This window comes from Nothobranchius furzeri, chromosome 7 (genome assembly GCF_043380555.1).
Source record: "Nothobranchius furzeri strain GRZ-AD chromosome 7, NfurGRZ-RIMD1, whole genome shotgun sequence".
NCBI lineage: Eukaryota > Metazoa > Chordata > Actinopteri > Cyprinodontiformes > Nothobranchiidae > Nothobranchius > Nothobranchius furzeri.
Genome location: NC_091747.1, coordinates 80,237,796 through 80,253,011, shown reverse-complemented (window position 1 = coordinate 80,253,011; position 15,216 = coordinate 80,237,796). Strand labels below are relative to the sequence as shown.

Sequence of the window (15,216 nt, the reverse complement as noted above, 5' to 3'; positions counted from 1 at the left end):
GTAGGTGACTAATACATGATGCACTGACCCCAATGTAGAGTGCGTTACAGTAATCCAGCCGAGTGGTAATAAAGGCGTGGATCACTGTCTCGAAGTGCTGCCGTGAAAGAATTGGCTTTATTTTTGCTAGCTGCCTGAGGTGAAAGAAGCTAGATTTTGCAAACATCCATTAGCTGTGGTGGAAATCTTGAGTGGTGTTGACTTGAAAAGTTCATTACACACACACACACACGCACACACGCACGCACAGGCAAAAACATCAGTGCCCACCTTTCAGCTGTGGCTCTGTTTCCTACACAAGAGGCTAAAAGAAAAAGTAAAGTAGTTAGAAAATAAAAAAACTTTTTGGGGTTTTTTGGGTAATTTTTTTCTGGGATATTTAAAAGTTTATGTAGAGAAAAGAAATCACAATAATTGTGCATGTGTGTGTTAGAGTGTTAATTGTATTCCATCGGGTGTTTGGAGTCTGCTCTGAGCAAACGAGCTTCGTGAGCGGCGAGCGCTTTAGCGGGGAGTGGGAGGATTAACGGAGACGTTCATTTACTCATCTTTGTTTGAAGGAGCTACTTTAGCTGGAGAGGGATTCTCTCACCGCTTCCACATGGTGCTGTTTAACACCTTTACACACACACACACACACACACACACATGCACACACATTCCAGCACTCATTACACTGTCTGTCATTCCTGAAGAGTTATCCGTGCTCAGAGACTGTCCTCGCTGGAAAAACAAGACCGAGGAATCCCCCTCCTCCATATTCAGCTGGGCATTAGCTTATTTATGAGCCACACGGAGCAGAATTTACTGCCAGATCAATCACACGCAGGCTTTGTACCTTGTGTGCTTCTGTCTTCAGGATTAAGTCATAAAGCACCTTTAGGTGGATAATGAAACAGTCACAAACCAGCCCAGAGGGCTCAATCGGCACCTAATGATTTAATGAGAAGAAAAATACTAGAGGTCTTTCTATCGTTTTGCATTCAGGCGCAGGTGTTAAACAAAAATCATTCTCACACACATCAATGATTGAATAAACCTTGAGATGAAATATGAGCATTTTAGTTGTTGCCCAAAGACAATTAACTAAAAACTATTCAGTCAGAAGCTCTGAAGGACGACGTTTCTGACGTAAACATCAAGATTCTCCACATCTGAATGAGCACTGCAGTTATTCTATAGGTTAATGGTGTGTGTGTGTGTGTGTGTGTGTGTGTGTGTGTGTGTGTGTGTGTGTGTGTGTGTGTGTGTGTGTGTGTGTGTGTGTGTGTGTGTGTGTGTGTGCGTGCGTGCGTGCGTGCGTGTGTGCGTGTGCGTGTGCGTGTGTGCGTGTGTGTGTGTGTGTGCGTGTGTGTGCGTGCGTGCGTGCGTGTGTGCGTGTGCGTGTGTGTGTGTGTGTGTGTGCGTGCGTGCGTGCGTGTGTGTGTGCGTGTGTGTGCGTGTGTGTGCGTGTGTGTGTGTGTGTGCGTGCATGCGCGTGTGTGTGTGTTTGTGTGTGTGTGTGTGTGCATGTGTGCGTTGTCCAACATCCAGACTAATAATTGAGTTCCTTGGTTTCTCCCTCCAGCAGGCGGCCCAGTTCCAGCCAGCACCAGCCTGCCATCTGTCCCCCCTCTCTCCCCTGTGACCCAGAACACCGCCCCCAATATGAGGTGATTCATCTTCCGTCTCCCCTCCCTCTCTGCAGCGTGCATGTGCACTATCAGCTGTTTATGCACACGAGCGTATTTGTTTATTCATATCTTTGTTTGTCCTAATTTAACATTTTTCCCATCTCATAATAAAACAGATATTTAGATGATGTTTTGAGTTAAAGTGCACCTTGATTTAATTTCCAGATGCAGATCATTTAATCTTACCCAGTGTCCACTCTGTGTCTTTGCTGGTTCTGCAGTATCTCAGAGCGTCTGGAGCACGCTCTGGAAAAGGCCGCCCCTCTGCTGCGGGAGATCTTTGTCGACTTCGCCCCGTTTCTCTCTCGCACCCTGCTGGGCAGCCACGGACAGGAGCTCCTTATCGAGGGCACCAGTGAGTACAACAACAGTAATAATAATAAAATAAAAATGAACGCTAACTCATTATTTCACCACACCCCCACAAACCCAACCATTCCTGATTTAAATACATTTCCGGACGGTTAATCCTAGAGCGGGATATTTGTGCTGAAGGTTTCCAGGAGTCCGGGTCAGAGGCCAGCCCACTAATGGCGGTGTTTGGGATGTCTGCTGCCACCAAACAAAATGGAAAGTTGATTGATAGCTGCGGGGGGGGGGGGGGGGGGGGGGGGGGGGATCAGAGGGTGTGTGTGTGTTTAGTTTTTTTAACTTGATGACACATGTGTCCATGTCATCTGAAGAGCAGCTGAGAGACCAAAGACTTCTCTGCCGTGGACACTCTGGTGGCCCCCTGGCCCCTAAAGGCCCAGGCCACACCATTAGGGATCAATGAGACATATGCTCGGCCAAGTCCGGCCGGTAATACAAGGCCCAAATATGTCTTAGTTTACAGTAACATCATGTCCACTCATTAGGTCATCAATACTAGCTGCTCCCTTGCAGATGGCACGGGGTTAGATCATCCCTGTCTGGGGGGGGGGGGGGGGGGGGTGTTATGGAGGAGAAGATGCATGACTTGTTGTCTCCCCTTCGTTTGTGGTTCTCCAGGTCTGGTGTGCATGAAGTCCAGCAGCTCAGTGGTGGAGCTCGTCATGCTTCTGTGTTCTCAGGCAAGTCTGGCATCTTTATCTTCTGCTTAGGGCTCCTTAACTGCCCTGATTTATCAGGCTCACCTTTAGCGCAGTAAATCCCACAGCCTTATCTTTCCCTCCACCCTGCCTCATCCACCTTTCCATGTTCACCCTTCACCTACGACCAGAGCTGAAAACCGGAGAAAAGGCATCTTCAGCCACAAATATTGGCTGCAGGGTTGAGTGGCCGACCCGTCCGAGTCACCTCTGACCCGAGTGCCGGGCCCTTGTGACCTGAACCAAACTGACGAGGAGGGATGATGTAGATTTGATGGTGCTTTGCATTGATTATCGCTCTCTTCTCCGTTGTCTGGTGGGTGTTTTGTTGCCAAGTTTATTTAGCTCCTGCCGGATTCATGAATACTAATTCAGGGATCATAAGCAGGTGTGGGCGGATCAATGATCAGGGTTGTCAATAGATCACTCCGGGAAGGCTGATTACCATTAAAAGATGCAAAGCTACTGCAAGGATTCCCGCTGCAGGGAAACCACCACGAAGCTGCTCCGGGTTTACTTGGAAACCTTTCCCATTTTCAGAAATTATTAATTTTTCTGAATTCGTAAAATTCTTATGTTCTGTGAAATAATACAGGAATTACGTCAAGGTATGTTTTGATAAGCCCGCCTCCTGTCGCATAGAGCTTCATACATTAGCCAATAGTGTTGCAGGGTTAGCGTGGAAGGGTGCGTGGACGTACCTAGACTGAGCTGTTTACAACGCTGCAACGACCCAGCGACTCATGAAGCAGCTGCAGCCACCTTCACAGCCAAGCCAAAGTTTTACCTTCAACCTGCTGGACTACCAAGTCTGTTAGAAAACCATCCTCGCCCAAGACGCATCTCCTGTGCTGGCCAGGGGAGGTGGGTTTCAGAGCAGGGACTAGCTCCAGGGAGAGGAGCAGGGTCTGGTGTCTGGAGGAGAGAGAGTGATGATGCAGGGGGTCCGTATAAAGGCAGCCGGACTTCTCACCCGAGGAGCTTTGTTAATTCTGACTGGAATATGGGAGGGTCAAGCTTATAAAGTGTAGCTGTCTATTGTTTCAAGAGTTTCAAAATAAAATTCTTAATTTGTAGCTGAAACAGGAAAATGCATGAATGCTGCCAAAGACGGGTGTTGGCGTCGTTCATGAGTAAATGGTAAAAAGCTCCCAAAAGTGGGTTTTCCATGATATTTCCCCTTTAAGTGTTTCCTTGTTTCATTTATTATTCAGGAGCATTGTCTTTGTGACAAGGACAACAGATAATAAACCCCCGCTCACCTTGTTTTGTGTTACACTAAAGAAAAAAAAATCCAATATACGAGAAACACCTCAGATTAACGATGTCTCGCTCGCCTCTGCTTTTTATCAGCTTGATTTGTCTAACGAGAAAAAAAATTCCCAGTCATTTATTTCCTCTTCCCTTTACCCCCCCTCAGTGTTGTTTAGTTCCCATTTTTCATTTTAGATCATTTCAGAAAAAAGGCCAAGCAGCCAGATTACACATCTGTTTGGATGTCGTTGGCCTTGGGATTTGGGCTGGTGGGACTCGCAACGGGAATGTGAGACCTGCAATGTCCAGACCTGGAAAAACGGCATAAGTGAAAGCTGGACAGAAAACCAAAGAGAGGAGAATGACGGGCACTAATGCACCTATTTGTCTTATCTGTCAGGGTGTTGTTTAATGCTAATCTAATGAAAGGCAGAATCTCAGTGATTGCTCTGGTGCTCGGCACATGCCTCGCTTCCCCCCGTTGGTCCAAAGCCCAAGCTATTTCTTCCTTTTCTCAGAGCATCCACACACACACACACACACACACGCACGCACGCACGCACACACACACACACACACACACACACACACACACACACACACACACACACACACACACTTCAGTGACACGACCAAGGATTGGCCAGTGTAGTGTTGATTGCTTCAATAAATCATCCAACCAAATTCTCTCACAGCTAATGCAAATGTAATTTTATTGTTGTGTAACGGCGGGGGAGGAGAGGAGGGCAGAAGGTGGGAATGATATGCAGCCTCTCACCAGGGAAAAGAGGAAAACAGGGACAGACTTTCCTCCGGGCTAAATTACAACGTGTAATTATTTGTGTGTTTGTTCTCCATGTGAGGCAGTGAGAGTGCGCCCATACCCATGATGGATGGCGTTATTTAGTGGAGTTTCTGGGGCCCTCTGGCTCAGGAAGCGCTCAATTTTCACACAGGAAGTGCCTTCATGGCCATCTTGTGACTTTCTCCAGCCTTGCGAGCTCTAACCTGGGAAGATGGAGATGATTTTGATGGATTTTTTCCCCTTTCTCCCTCCTCCTCCCACCCACACCACCTTCATCAGAGATGTGATGCGATACCATCTCTGTGAAATTTTAATTAATTTCCCAAGCTTTGAGATGGAGTGGAGCCAGGGTCGGGGGTCAAGAGGCGAGGGACTGCAGAGCAGTTTTTAATCAGGGATCCTATGAAAGTTGCATTGGCAGCCACTTCAGCTGGGCATTGAGGGGGGGATTGTAAACCGCTGTTTGATGGTGCGTCTTTTCCCGGTGACTACAACAGCGCTCCAATTAAAGGACCATTTTGATCCGACATTAACTGTTGGGGTGGCATGCTGCCTTGTTCTCATCTGTAATATTGATCCTGGTCGTCTCCTGAATACACAAAGTGAGGATTAATGATCACAAACTGTAGTCCTTAAAGAGTGTCAGAAGCCACGTTTCCACTAGAGGAGTTCAGAAGGAGGAGGTGACGGGGAATCACGTTGGTTCAGTCCTCTCAGCTGTTGTCTCCATGCAATATCAGCCCTGTTACTAAAATGTCTTCATATCGCAACACTTTTGGCGTCACCGGTCAACATCAAAAAGTGCCCGTAGACGTTAATAGCTTTAAAACTTTTATTCTGTCAAAGTGCCCTGTAATTAATCCTATCGGGCAATAAGGAGAGCAGTTTTGTGACGTAAAAAAGCAACGCTCAATGACCAGACGAAGCGCTGTTTTTTACAGCGCTAGACCAGAAAACGACGCTGTGGAGGGATCTATGCGGGTTTTGGCTTTGGGAATTCAGAAATGGTGATTTTAAAGCAGCTTCTGCTGATGTCATTTTCACCTGAGTTACAACCAATCAGCATGAGTTAACCACAAGCCCCGCCCAGGGACTGTACCAGGCCATTTCCAAGTTTACCTCACTACAGGTACTCGGTTGGTCCCTGAAATGGCCCGGAAAGTGGTCCTGTCGGGCCGGCCTGGTAAGCTGTGGAGACCCACACAAGGTCGGTAGTTCCGATGGTGGAGACGGGTGTATAGCTGTTGTGCTACTGCTTCCCCAGATGCACCTCTTCAGGCGGGCAGCTTGCACCAGTTTTAAAACCCTTGTTTAACTTGCATTTCAGTTTCATAATAAATTGGATATATTGGCTTATAAAAAGCAAAACATTTAAAGGGATACTTAGCAATTGTTTTCATATTTTAAAATCAGCTTCTTGTGCTAGAATGTCCTAAAATGACCCTTTACCGGGTTAACGAAAGGCCACCCAGCCCCCATCGCCCTCTGTGGCCAGAATATCCCACTTGCCGCTTCACGGTTGTCGGTCCGGTCTGTTGGACTTTGAATCAAATGGAGCTGACATACCTGGCGCTGAGGTCTGGCTCCAGCAAGTTTCCTGCATGTTTTAGATCACGAACATAGCTGATTTGTTTAATTTTGTAATGAATCACTCCTGTAGACACTAAGGAAGACTGGGAGACGTTCAGCTGTTAGATTAAGGTGTTAAAAGACGAACTCGGAGACGAGATAGGTTTTGGTTTGGTTTTTAAAGACACTACGGGGTGCTGAAAGCAAGCCAAACTTCCTGGTCTCCCGTTAATTATCTAAATAGCGAAACAAGTAGAACATGAATGCTGAAACTTTGCGTTTTGAATCAATATTCTTAGAATTTTGCAAGTGAAAAGCATTTAATCAGTGTGCATTTCGAAGACTCTAACCAGAACATTAACTATGGTTATTTTCTCCAGTTTATGATTTCCAAGTGCACAGATTTATTCCCTCTACCAAGACATTAATACATTTTAAACCAACTTTAGCATAACAAAGCATTTTGCTCCTCTTTCCTTGCCTCTGACTAGTGCTGCCTTGATTTGCTCCCATGTTATATTTATGACCAACACACTGTTTCCTGGGTACGGTCTGAGGATCGCCTTCTACCTGACACACGATTAATCCGGAATAGCACAGGACGAGAGAAAGGGATTTGCTGGTGCTCACTGCCGTCCGTCCAGAGTTTTAAAAAATGATCTCATTGGATACTGGATGGTGTTCGCAGTGCGCAGGCCTATAAATCTTCTCAGTAGCTGCATTTGTGTCCTGTAGATCAGCCATTATTGTCCAGCCCTTCTGTCAGCCCATCCATCCTTCTACCATTTATCAGAGATGCTTCCTGGAAGTGGAGAGGAAGGGAGAGCGACAGAGAGAGACCGTGCTGTCAGGTGGAGAAACGCTGGGTCTGTTGTGGTCAAAAGTGCAGGAGTCCACTTCTCTTTAGAACAAAAAGGAAAGCTGAAACTTTTTTTCTGATATTCACTTCCTAGTAATCTCTTGAAGTATTTTGGTGTTGTTCTTTTGCATCACTATCCACATGGTAAACATGTGGGTACTCTAAGGCTTCTCTTGTAGTTGGCTAATGTAGTTTATAGAGATCTGGAACACTTTGTTCACATTAATCACTGATAAATAATCATTAGTTAACGGTGAGAAACAGAAATCTGAGCCAAATCTGTTCAGCTCTAAAGTTTAGGTAGAGTTACGAATATTTCACATTAGTAATGAGCATCTGGAAACATTTACTTTAACATTGTGCTTTATGAAAGAGAATCCCGTTTTACTTGTTTTTAAAAATGAACAGTCTGAGTTTTCCATGCAGGCTGAACATGAAAGTTGTCTTCCACCCCCATTTCCTGTATTAACTTCTGAGGACAATAGACAGAAAGACGCTCAGAGACAGACCTAGGTTAAAAATAAACATCCATAGACTCGCCTATCTTGACTTGTGACGGGGAAGGCTGTTGTTGGTTTATCATCCAGGAAACAGTAGAGCACATCTCTGCTAGTAAAAGCTAACCATTAGCATTAGCACCTCCACCACACAGCAAAACTCCTTCAGGCTTGAGTTATTGGTGGAAAGAAAAGAGTTGGTGGTAGAGCCACGTTGCTGTTAGCCAATCAGAGATGTCCAATTCTCAAATGTGACATCATCAGCTAAACTCCTGTGGCTAACTTCTACTTCCTGAAACAAGAGCACCAGAGCTTTTTTTCCCCCACAGAGGTTGATTCACAATGCGTTCATTTATATTAGAGACCACTGCAGATGTGCTCAAAAACGAGTGAATAGCACAACTAACGTTCCAAAGGAGCCTCATTTAAAAGTGTAAAACACAACGCTGTTCGTCGTGCTCAGTAAATATTTATAAATGCCAACGTGAAGTGGTACTTGAGCGTCTGTTGGGAATTATTTCTCCAGAGTCGGCGAGCCATATCTGTGTTGAAGATGAGCCCTGAGTACGGTGATTGTGGTGATGTAACAGTGAAAGGTTTGCAGATGTCAGCCAAGCTGGTAGATCTTGCTGGGAGGCGTTAGTGCGTCGTCTGGTTCTTTGAGGGCTTTTTCATTTTTAATTTGGGCATTTTGCTACGACCGCTGGTGCAGATGATCCTGTCGGCCTACTTCACTAACATCCGTGTCAACATCAGTAATCCAATGAATGCCCGTATCGTATGTTCCCAGACAGATCCACCGAGCTTTAACCTGTTTAGCAGATGGGCGTCTCCCTCCCAGACAGCAGGGAGAAAGACGTCTACCTCCCCAAACACTTGGCTCATCTTGACCTTTGACACGCTGACCTCCAGGTTAGGAGATGAGAGTGGTAGAGGCATGGGCGTTTAAACTCCCCGTGGTCAGGGAACAGGTCATAAGATGTACGGTCAGCAACAATCAATATCAAGATCCGAGAAATGAGGGAATCAGTTGGGTGACCTGAGAAATTCAGCGATGAAAAGACACACACACACACACACACACACACACACACACACACACACACACCTTGATAGGCCGATTGGGTTAATTTTTAATGAGGAATGTTTGATTCAGACATTTTTTTATTGTTGGGTAAAAAAAGGGAACAAAATTCACTTTTTCCACCATTTTTCTCACCATCAGCCTTCCACCCCACTGTGCAGTTAAACAGGCGCACAAGGTTCAAGATCAGAGAAAATCAAAGCGCTGTACTCACCCCTCCCTCCCTGTTCGCCCCTTACCCCGCACTCTGCTCCCATGCCCCTTTACAGCTGCGCCACGCGGCTTGCCGTCCCACACCCTCACGCCGAAACGCTGCACACTCTTTGAAAATATTCTCTCCTGTGAGACGCAGAGAAAACATGGCAACACCAACTCACACTTAATCCTGAAGACTCCCCATCGTTGGCAACTATGCAGCCGGAGGCGGGGCAGGCAGCGGCGGGGGTGAGGGGGGGTTGTGTCGAAGGAGATGGGGGTCAAGGGGCCTTCCTGACAGGAAGTGAAGTCTAGCTGAGAAGAGAGAATCAGACAGGAGACTCCTAAAAATATTGAGTGGCTTTTAATTTGGAGCCCGGCAGGCTTTCCTGAGAGCGGGCTCGGAGTGGCACCATCGCTCGGTTATTTATACGCAACATATAATCGTGTTTCAAGTAAATGAATTTCCCTGACAGAGACCTCTCCTCCTGACAGGTACTGGTAATGTAATGTTTTCCTACCTGACAGGTCCCCGGTTATAAGACCTTGGAATGTATTTGAATGTTTTCCCCCCGCTGTTCTCCCTCAGCCGTCCTGCTGATAAAAATCATGTCCTGGCGTCTTTGCTCAGATTTGCAACGGAAAGTTATCTCGAGGTATTTTTATCTGGTGGAGAGAGCGGACTTTAACATGAAGTTTTAAAGGAACTGGATTACAGTTGGTCCCTGTTGCATCTCAGAGATTTTACATAATAAATATTAAAAAAGTGTTTGTCTGAAAGTCATAAGGCCGTTTAACCGTTACCCGTGCACGTGCTGTTAGGTGTTGACTTCTTACTGCTGACAAGTCATGTCACCATATACCAAATATATGTGGGTCTCCCCCCCATAAAAAGGAGAACTAAATAATTTAGCTAACATCTCGCATCCTTAAACTTTTAACGTTATCCGTGCAAAATATGACAACTTCAACTGAAGTTGGGCCGGTTGTGCCAAACAAGAAAATCAATGTTTTTTTCCCTGGTCCCTCTCAGATAAATAAAAAGCCCATTCCTTTATTCTTGATTTGAGCTAAACAGAAATGGTTCCTGTTGAATAAATGATTGGTTATGATAAATGTGACAGAAAGTTCAATATTCTTTATATTCATCTAAAGGGTCGTATCACGGCCTCGGATGCTTAAAGGTTGAAAAGGGAACACCAAAGCAGCATCTAGTGTGTGGAGGTCGTAGTTGTAACACTAGAACAAGGTCGCCAGGTTTGCTGTTGATTTTTGAACGATTCCTTATTCTGTCTGTTGTCGGCTTCACCTGAACTCACTCTGGTTTTAGTTCTTTTATAGAAATGTCATTTTCTCAGCTCTTCTGAGAAATTTAATGACATCATCTGGACTCAGAAGCAGCTGCTTGACTTGCCAAGTCCTCCATTTTCCACAGAGCCAGCCTCGATGTGCCCCCTGTTGGCTGGTAGATGTAAACATAAACCCAGTGTCGTGCTTGTCAAAATAAGTATTTGATTATTTTTAAAATAAATTAAAACTTTTAAAGGAAATACTCTACCTTCATTCTCGAATCACCCTGTGAAGGTATTATTTTTTTAAAAATAGCCTTTTATTAAATAGTTCCATATTCAAGCTTTAACTGAATAAAACTATTTTTAAGATAAAAACCGAATTTGTTTATATATATATATATATATATATATATATAATGTTTGTAGTTTAGTTGTATTAAAAAAATCCCTGAAACTCCAGTTTTGAACGGTGTGAAGCTGAATGGTCTCACTACTGTTGCAACCTACTGACATCTTTGCAGTGTAAACCTGAAGCGTCATTTTATATTGAAGGAGAGCCAGAACAACATTAATGTAATGTATTGTTTTTTCCTCTTTGTGTCTGTTCACTTGTTTGAACACACGTTTAGGTTAACGTGTGTTTGGGAGGTGGATGCTCCAGATCCAGTCCTCTCTCTGTTAGTTTAGGCTCGACAGTGTGACTCCATGAAGCTCTCGGAGACCCGGCTGTATAAATATTTGGACATCAGTAAATATTCCTTCAGTTGTGAATTTGACCATGCAAACATCAACTCGATTTTCTGTTGTTCTGAAAGCGGTTTCCATACGAACACGTTTGTGACTCGGGCGACGAGTCAGTCCCAACAGCAAATCAGCTTCTGTACTAATCAGTTACTGTTTTCCACTCAGACAACAAAAACATCCTTTTTTTCTGTCACTTAGCATTAAAAACCTCCAGTAAAAGCAGAAGTTTGAAACTGAAGAGGAAGAAAACGTAGCTCTTACCCGCTTTTATCCGCCTCTGCTGACCTTCAGGATTTTGCCGTCCCATCCGAAGCTGTGCCCCAGAGCCTTTCAAATCAACAAATACTTGTGATTATGAGTGATGCCACCAAAAAGCACAACTGACTTATTTATTATTTTTGGGAAAGCTGGGACGTTTCTCTCTCCAGCATTAGAAAATGTTTTTCTTGTGTTGTGGCGAGCTCGATGTTTGAAAGGCGATTTTGCTCCGGAGGTCTGCGTTTTCTCACCAGTGCAAGTGGTATATTTAGATGTTGATTATGGATAATCAGCTGTAATGACGGAAGTGCATGGCATGTGTGTTTAGACTCAACGCCATCATCATGGAGCACAGACCAAACAGAGCTGTCGCATCGACTTCAGATTGAAACGGGCCGTTTCCATGAATAGTCAAACTTTCATTCATGCACACGCTCGCACGCCGAGACGGAGAAAACCAAACTTAACCCCGACTAGGTATATAAAACATCTGGAAAATTCCTCTGACTGACTAGTTTTCAGTCAGGATCAAGGAAAAGCACACACTTTGTTGTCCTATCTGCTGTTAGAAGGTCAGGTTAAAGGTCGGAGGTCACAAATGGCTGCTTGTATCATCTCATCAGGACTGCCGCGGTTGTGGCCCTCCTATCGCAGCCGTAAAAGCTGCAACATCACTGACCAGGTCAGCCAAAATCCAATATTCTATCAGTGATCTGTCCCCTTTTCTTTTGTCTCTGGGAGATGTCCCTCAGATCAGGGTCATTGCTTTTTTAATTCGACTAGAAGGATCCGTTCTGCAGCCCATAATGACATCATCAGTCTTCTTTCACCTTTGTCTGTGACCACTAAATGCCACTGGCCTCTACGCTTTATGTCAACACTGAAAACAAAATTAAACACAAAACTGTCAACTGGATTCAGTCTCAGCTAATGAATGGTTTAATTATATATATTAGATTAATTCGATTTTCATTACAGGTTTAACTTTTATTTACAGCCCTACTTCCTGTGGTGTTAATTAGAAATCCAGCTCTTAACAACGTGTCTAGGTGTAGAATCTCCTCCCTGCTGCAGGCTTTCAATCCTGGTTAATGTCCTTCAACTGCACTCCCAGCTTCAGCCAGGGCCTCGATGCTTCAGCCACAGATCCGTCTGCCAGAGCTCGTCTCCCAAGCCCAGACTCGTATTCCCAGTGTGCCCTCTTTATTTGGAATGCATTGTAAACACGGTCAACGCCAATATGGCCTGGCAGGACGAGAAGCGGTTATGAACTGAGGTTAAGTGTAATGTTTTCTGTGGGAGGTTGCAGTTGGTTCTGGAGTGACGGTGTGCAGACGTTTAGGAATGGCTCCCCTGGCTTGGCGCGTGATTGTGTTTGATGGGGATGTACTTGTTGTGCTGAAGAGGGAAAAGCGATATGGTTTCCAAATGCGTCACACATGTACAAATATGTTTGGGTGAGTATTAGCAACTCTTGTAAAGGGACCTTTCCTTCCTCCTCGTAGCGCTGATATCCTGCTCCCTCTGGGATCTCTAGGCTTACTGAGAAGCTAGTCGCTACGTAAACACACGGCTTCCTCCGTCAGCTCTCGAGATGACAGCCGAGTGTAAGAGATCGCATTATTAGCTTTTCATCTGCAAGTTGTAATCGTAAACATAGATTAATGCAGAATTTTCTTTAACATTCATATTTTTAAATTAATAGATTTTTTTATAAATATGTAGCTGTGATGTAGTATTTTAGTAAGTTGTTTAGCAGTTGGAGTCCCTGAACAGTTTTCCCCCTTTCGCTTATTCCTCCATTTCCCTGGAGAGGAAAGGGGGGAAAGTGCTTTGAGGTTCAGACCGGGCCCATGACCTTGTTGCTTTATTATTCTTTTGACGCTTGCGTTGAAGGTGTTGAAATATTGAACAGAACACAAGAGAGACGATGACCGCCGAGTTTCTTTTCTCGTTTTTGTCCCCTTCCAAGTGGAGGATGTAGAGTCGCACACGGCTGTGGTTGGATTGTTTAGACTGACACCTTGAACCATAACGGTAGTCGCAGAGAAGGAGAAATGTGATAAATGCTCTCTCCACACAGATCTGCTCCTGCTGGCCAGAAGCCTTCAGAGTGCTGCAGCCTTCGCTAACTGCAGCAGATGATGATTTGATTTTTGCTCGTCTGCTGTAGAAAGAACTTATGAGAACTTTAGGATGTAAAGTTAGTCTTTCTGCTCGGTGTAGTGTGTTATTTTATTCACATGTTTAACCCCCAGAAACCCAAATTTAGAAAACTGCAAAATCTTTTTTTAACCTTTCACATGTTGTTCTAGGAGGCCAGATAAACGGGCCTATTTACACATTTTAACAGCCAATAGTGTTGCAGAACTGAACAATAGACCTATTAGCAATGTAAATGTGGTTTTTAAAAAAATGGGGAAGGCTTATTTTTGTAGACTTAAATCTGATGTTGTAGTATTACAACCGTGGGTCTCTGGGGGTTAAAGGCGAGGGTCACTGAGAAATGCATAATGCTTATTTTAAAATGCGATCGGTCACTCTGAATTCAACATGCAGGCTGAACGCGGAAACAGCCGTCTACCCTTCTACCCCTATTTCCTGCACTAGCCGCTGATGGGGAAGCACTCAAATCAGAAGAGTCGACAGATCTGCATCACATTATAAATTAGCTTTCATGGACTCGGCCATTTTGGCTTGCCACCACGGACGGCTGTTGCTGATTTAGCATCAGGAGAGAGCAGAGCGTGTCTCGGCTAGTAGAAGCTAACTGTTAGCATTAGCAACACAACAACATGGCAGAGCTCCTTCAGGCTTGTGTTATTTGTGGAGATGAGACATTAACATTGAATTGTTTTATCCAACAAGAAAGAAAGAACAAAGGCAGCGGAGGAAGTGTGTTGCCGTTAGTGAATCAGTGGTGAGATGTTTGCATATCATGAATATTAATGAGCGGGAGTCAGAATCCTGCCGTTTCCCACCCCCACTCCTTAGACTAACTTCTACTCCATGAAACAGCAGCGCCAGATAAGACGACTCTTTATTCCTACGAGAGACCACAGCGGATTGATTGTAATAATGAGTGTATGCCCTTTTTTAGCATTATTTCAACGTTTCACCAGTAATGTGTTTTGTTGCAGGAATGGCAGAACTCCATTCAGAAGAACGCAGGTCTGGCCTTCATCGAGTTGGTCAATGAAGGCAGGTAGGTCACCCAGACAACAATCTGCTGTCCTTAATTCCTCCAGCAGCACCTCATTATCTCTCTAGTCTCTTTCCATTGGCCTCCTTCCAGTGTCTCCATGTTTGGGTCAGATCACATCCCCCCACACCCCCAGGGACCCCGTGATGGTGTGGCTATTCAGGATTCTGGACAACAATCAATGATTGGGTAGAGTAGCGGGGTTTAGCTACAGCGAGGGTGGAGAGACCCTGTGAGTTCAAGGCTCAATACCTGCTCATCCCACAGGGATTCAGGAGGAGTGAGGTTAGGCAGACGGTGACAGGAGCTCTGATTGCTGGTTCCTCTGTGACACCGGGGGAAATCACTCCTGATTCCTCACTGTCCACCTGTCCGTTTATGCCTTTGTTTCTGAGCCTTTATCTGTTTGTAATCATATTCTCTGTCTTTAGCGATTTGTCATCCAGAGTGTGTCTTTTACATGTGTGTGTGTGTGTTTCAGACTCGTCTACGTGTCTGCTTTAGACATTATTGAGCCACGGTGTTTACAGCTGGTAATCCCTTACAGTGCTAACTAGATTAGGGCTTTGGCATGGGTTTAAGAGGATTAGTAAATACTTGTTTGGTTTACGTGGTGATGAAGGCAGATGCAGATATTTAGTGTAAACTAAGCCACTTCTCACTAGTCAAAAACAAGCTATTTCTCAGTTTTATGTTCTGTTTTTAATCTAAGTG

At 44.8% G+C, this 15,216-nt stretch overlaps 1 protein-coding gene across 7 annotated transcripts in view; it reads left to right on the top strand.

The window, feature by feature from the left end:
* The window catches only part of lrba (LPS-responsive vesicle trafficking, beach and anchor containing), a 241,352-nt gene that overhangs the window by 94,370 nt on the left and 131,766 nt on the right, over positions 1 to 15,216 (top strand). For 5 of the 7 annotated variants that reach the window (XM_054751516.2, XM_054751519.2, XM_054751518.2 and 2 more), the window contains exons 31-34: positions 1,568 to 1,652; positions 1,895 to 2,028; positions 2,664 to 2,725; positions 14,441 to 14,505. In XM_054751516.2, coding sequence (XP_054607491.2) covers positions 1,568 to 1,652; positions 1,895 to 2,028; positions 2,664 to 2,725; positions 14,441 to 14,505 — 346 coding nt within the window. The remainder of the gene's footprint in view (positions 1 to 1,567; positions 1,653 to 1,894; positions 2,029 to 2,663; positions 2,726 to 14,440; positions 14,506 to 15,216) is intronic. The other 2 variants (XM_054751521.2, XM_054751517.2) reach the window with 1 other exon arrangement.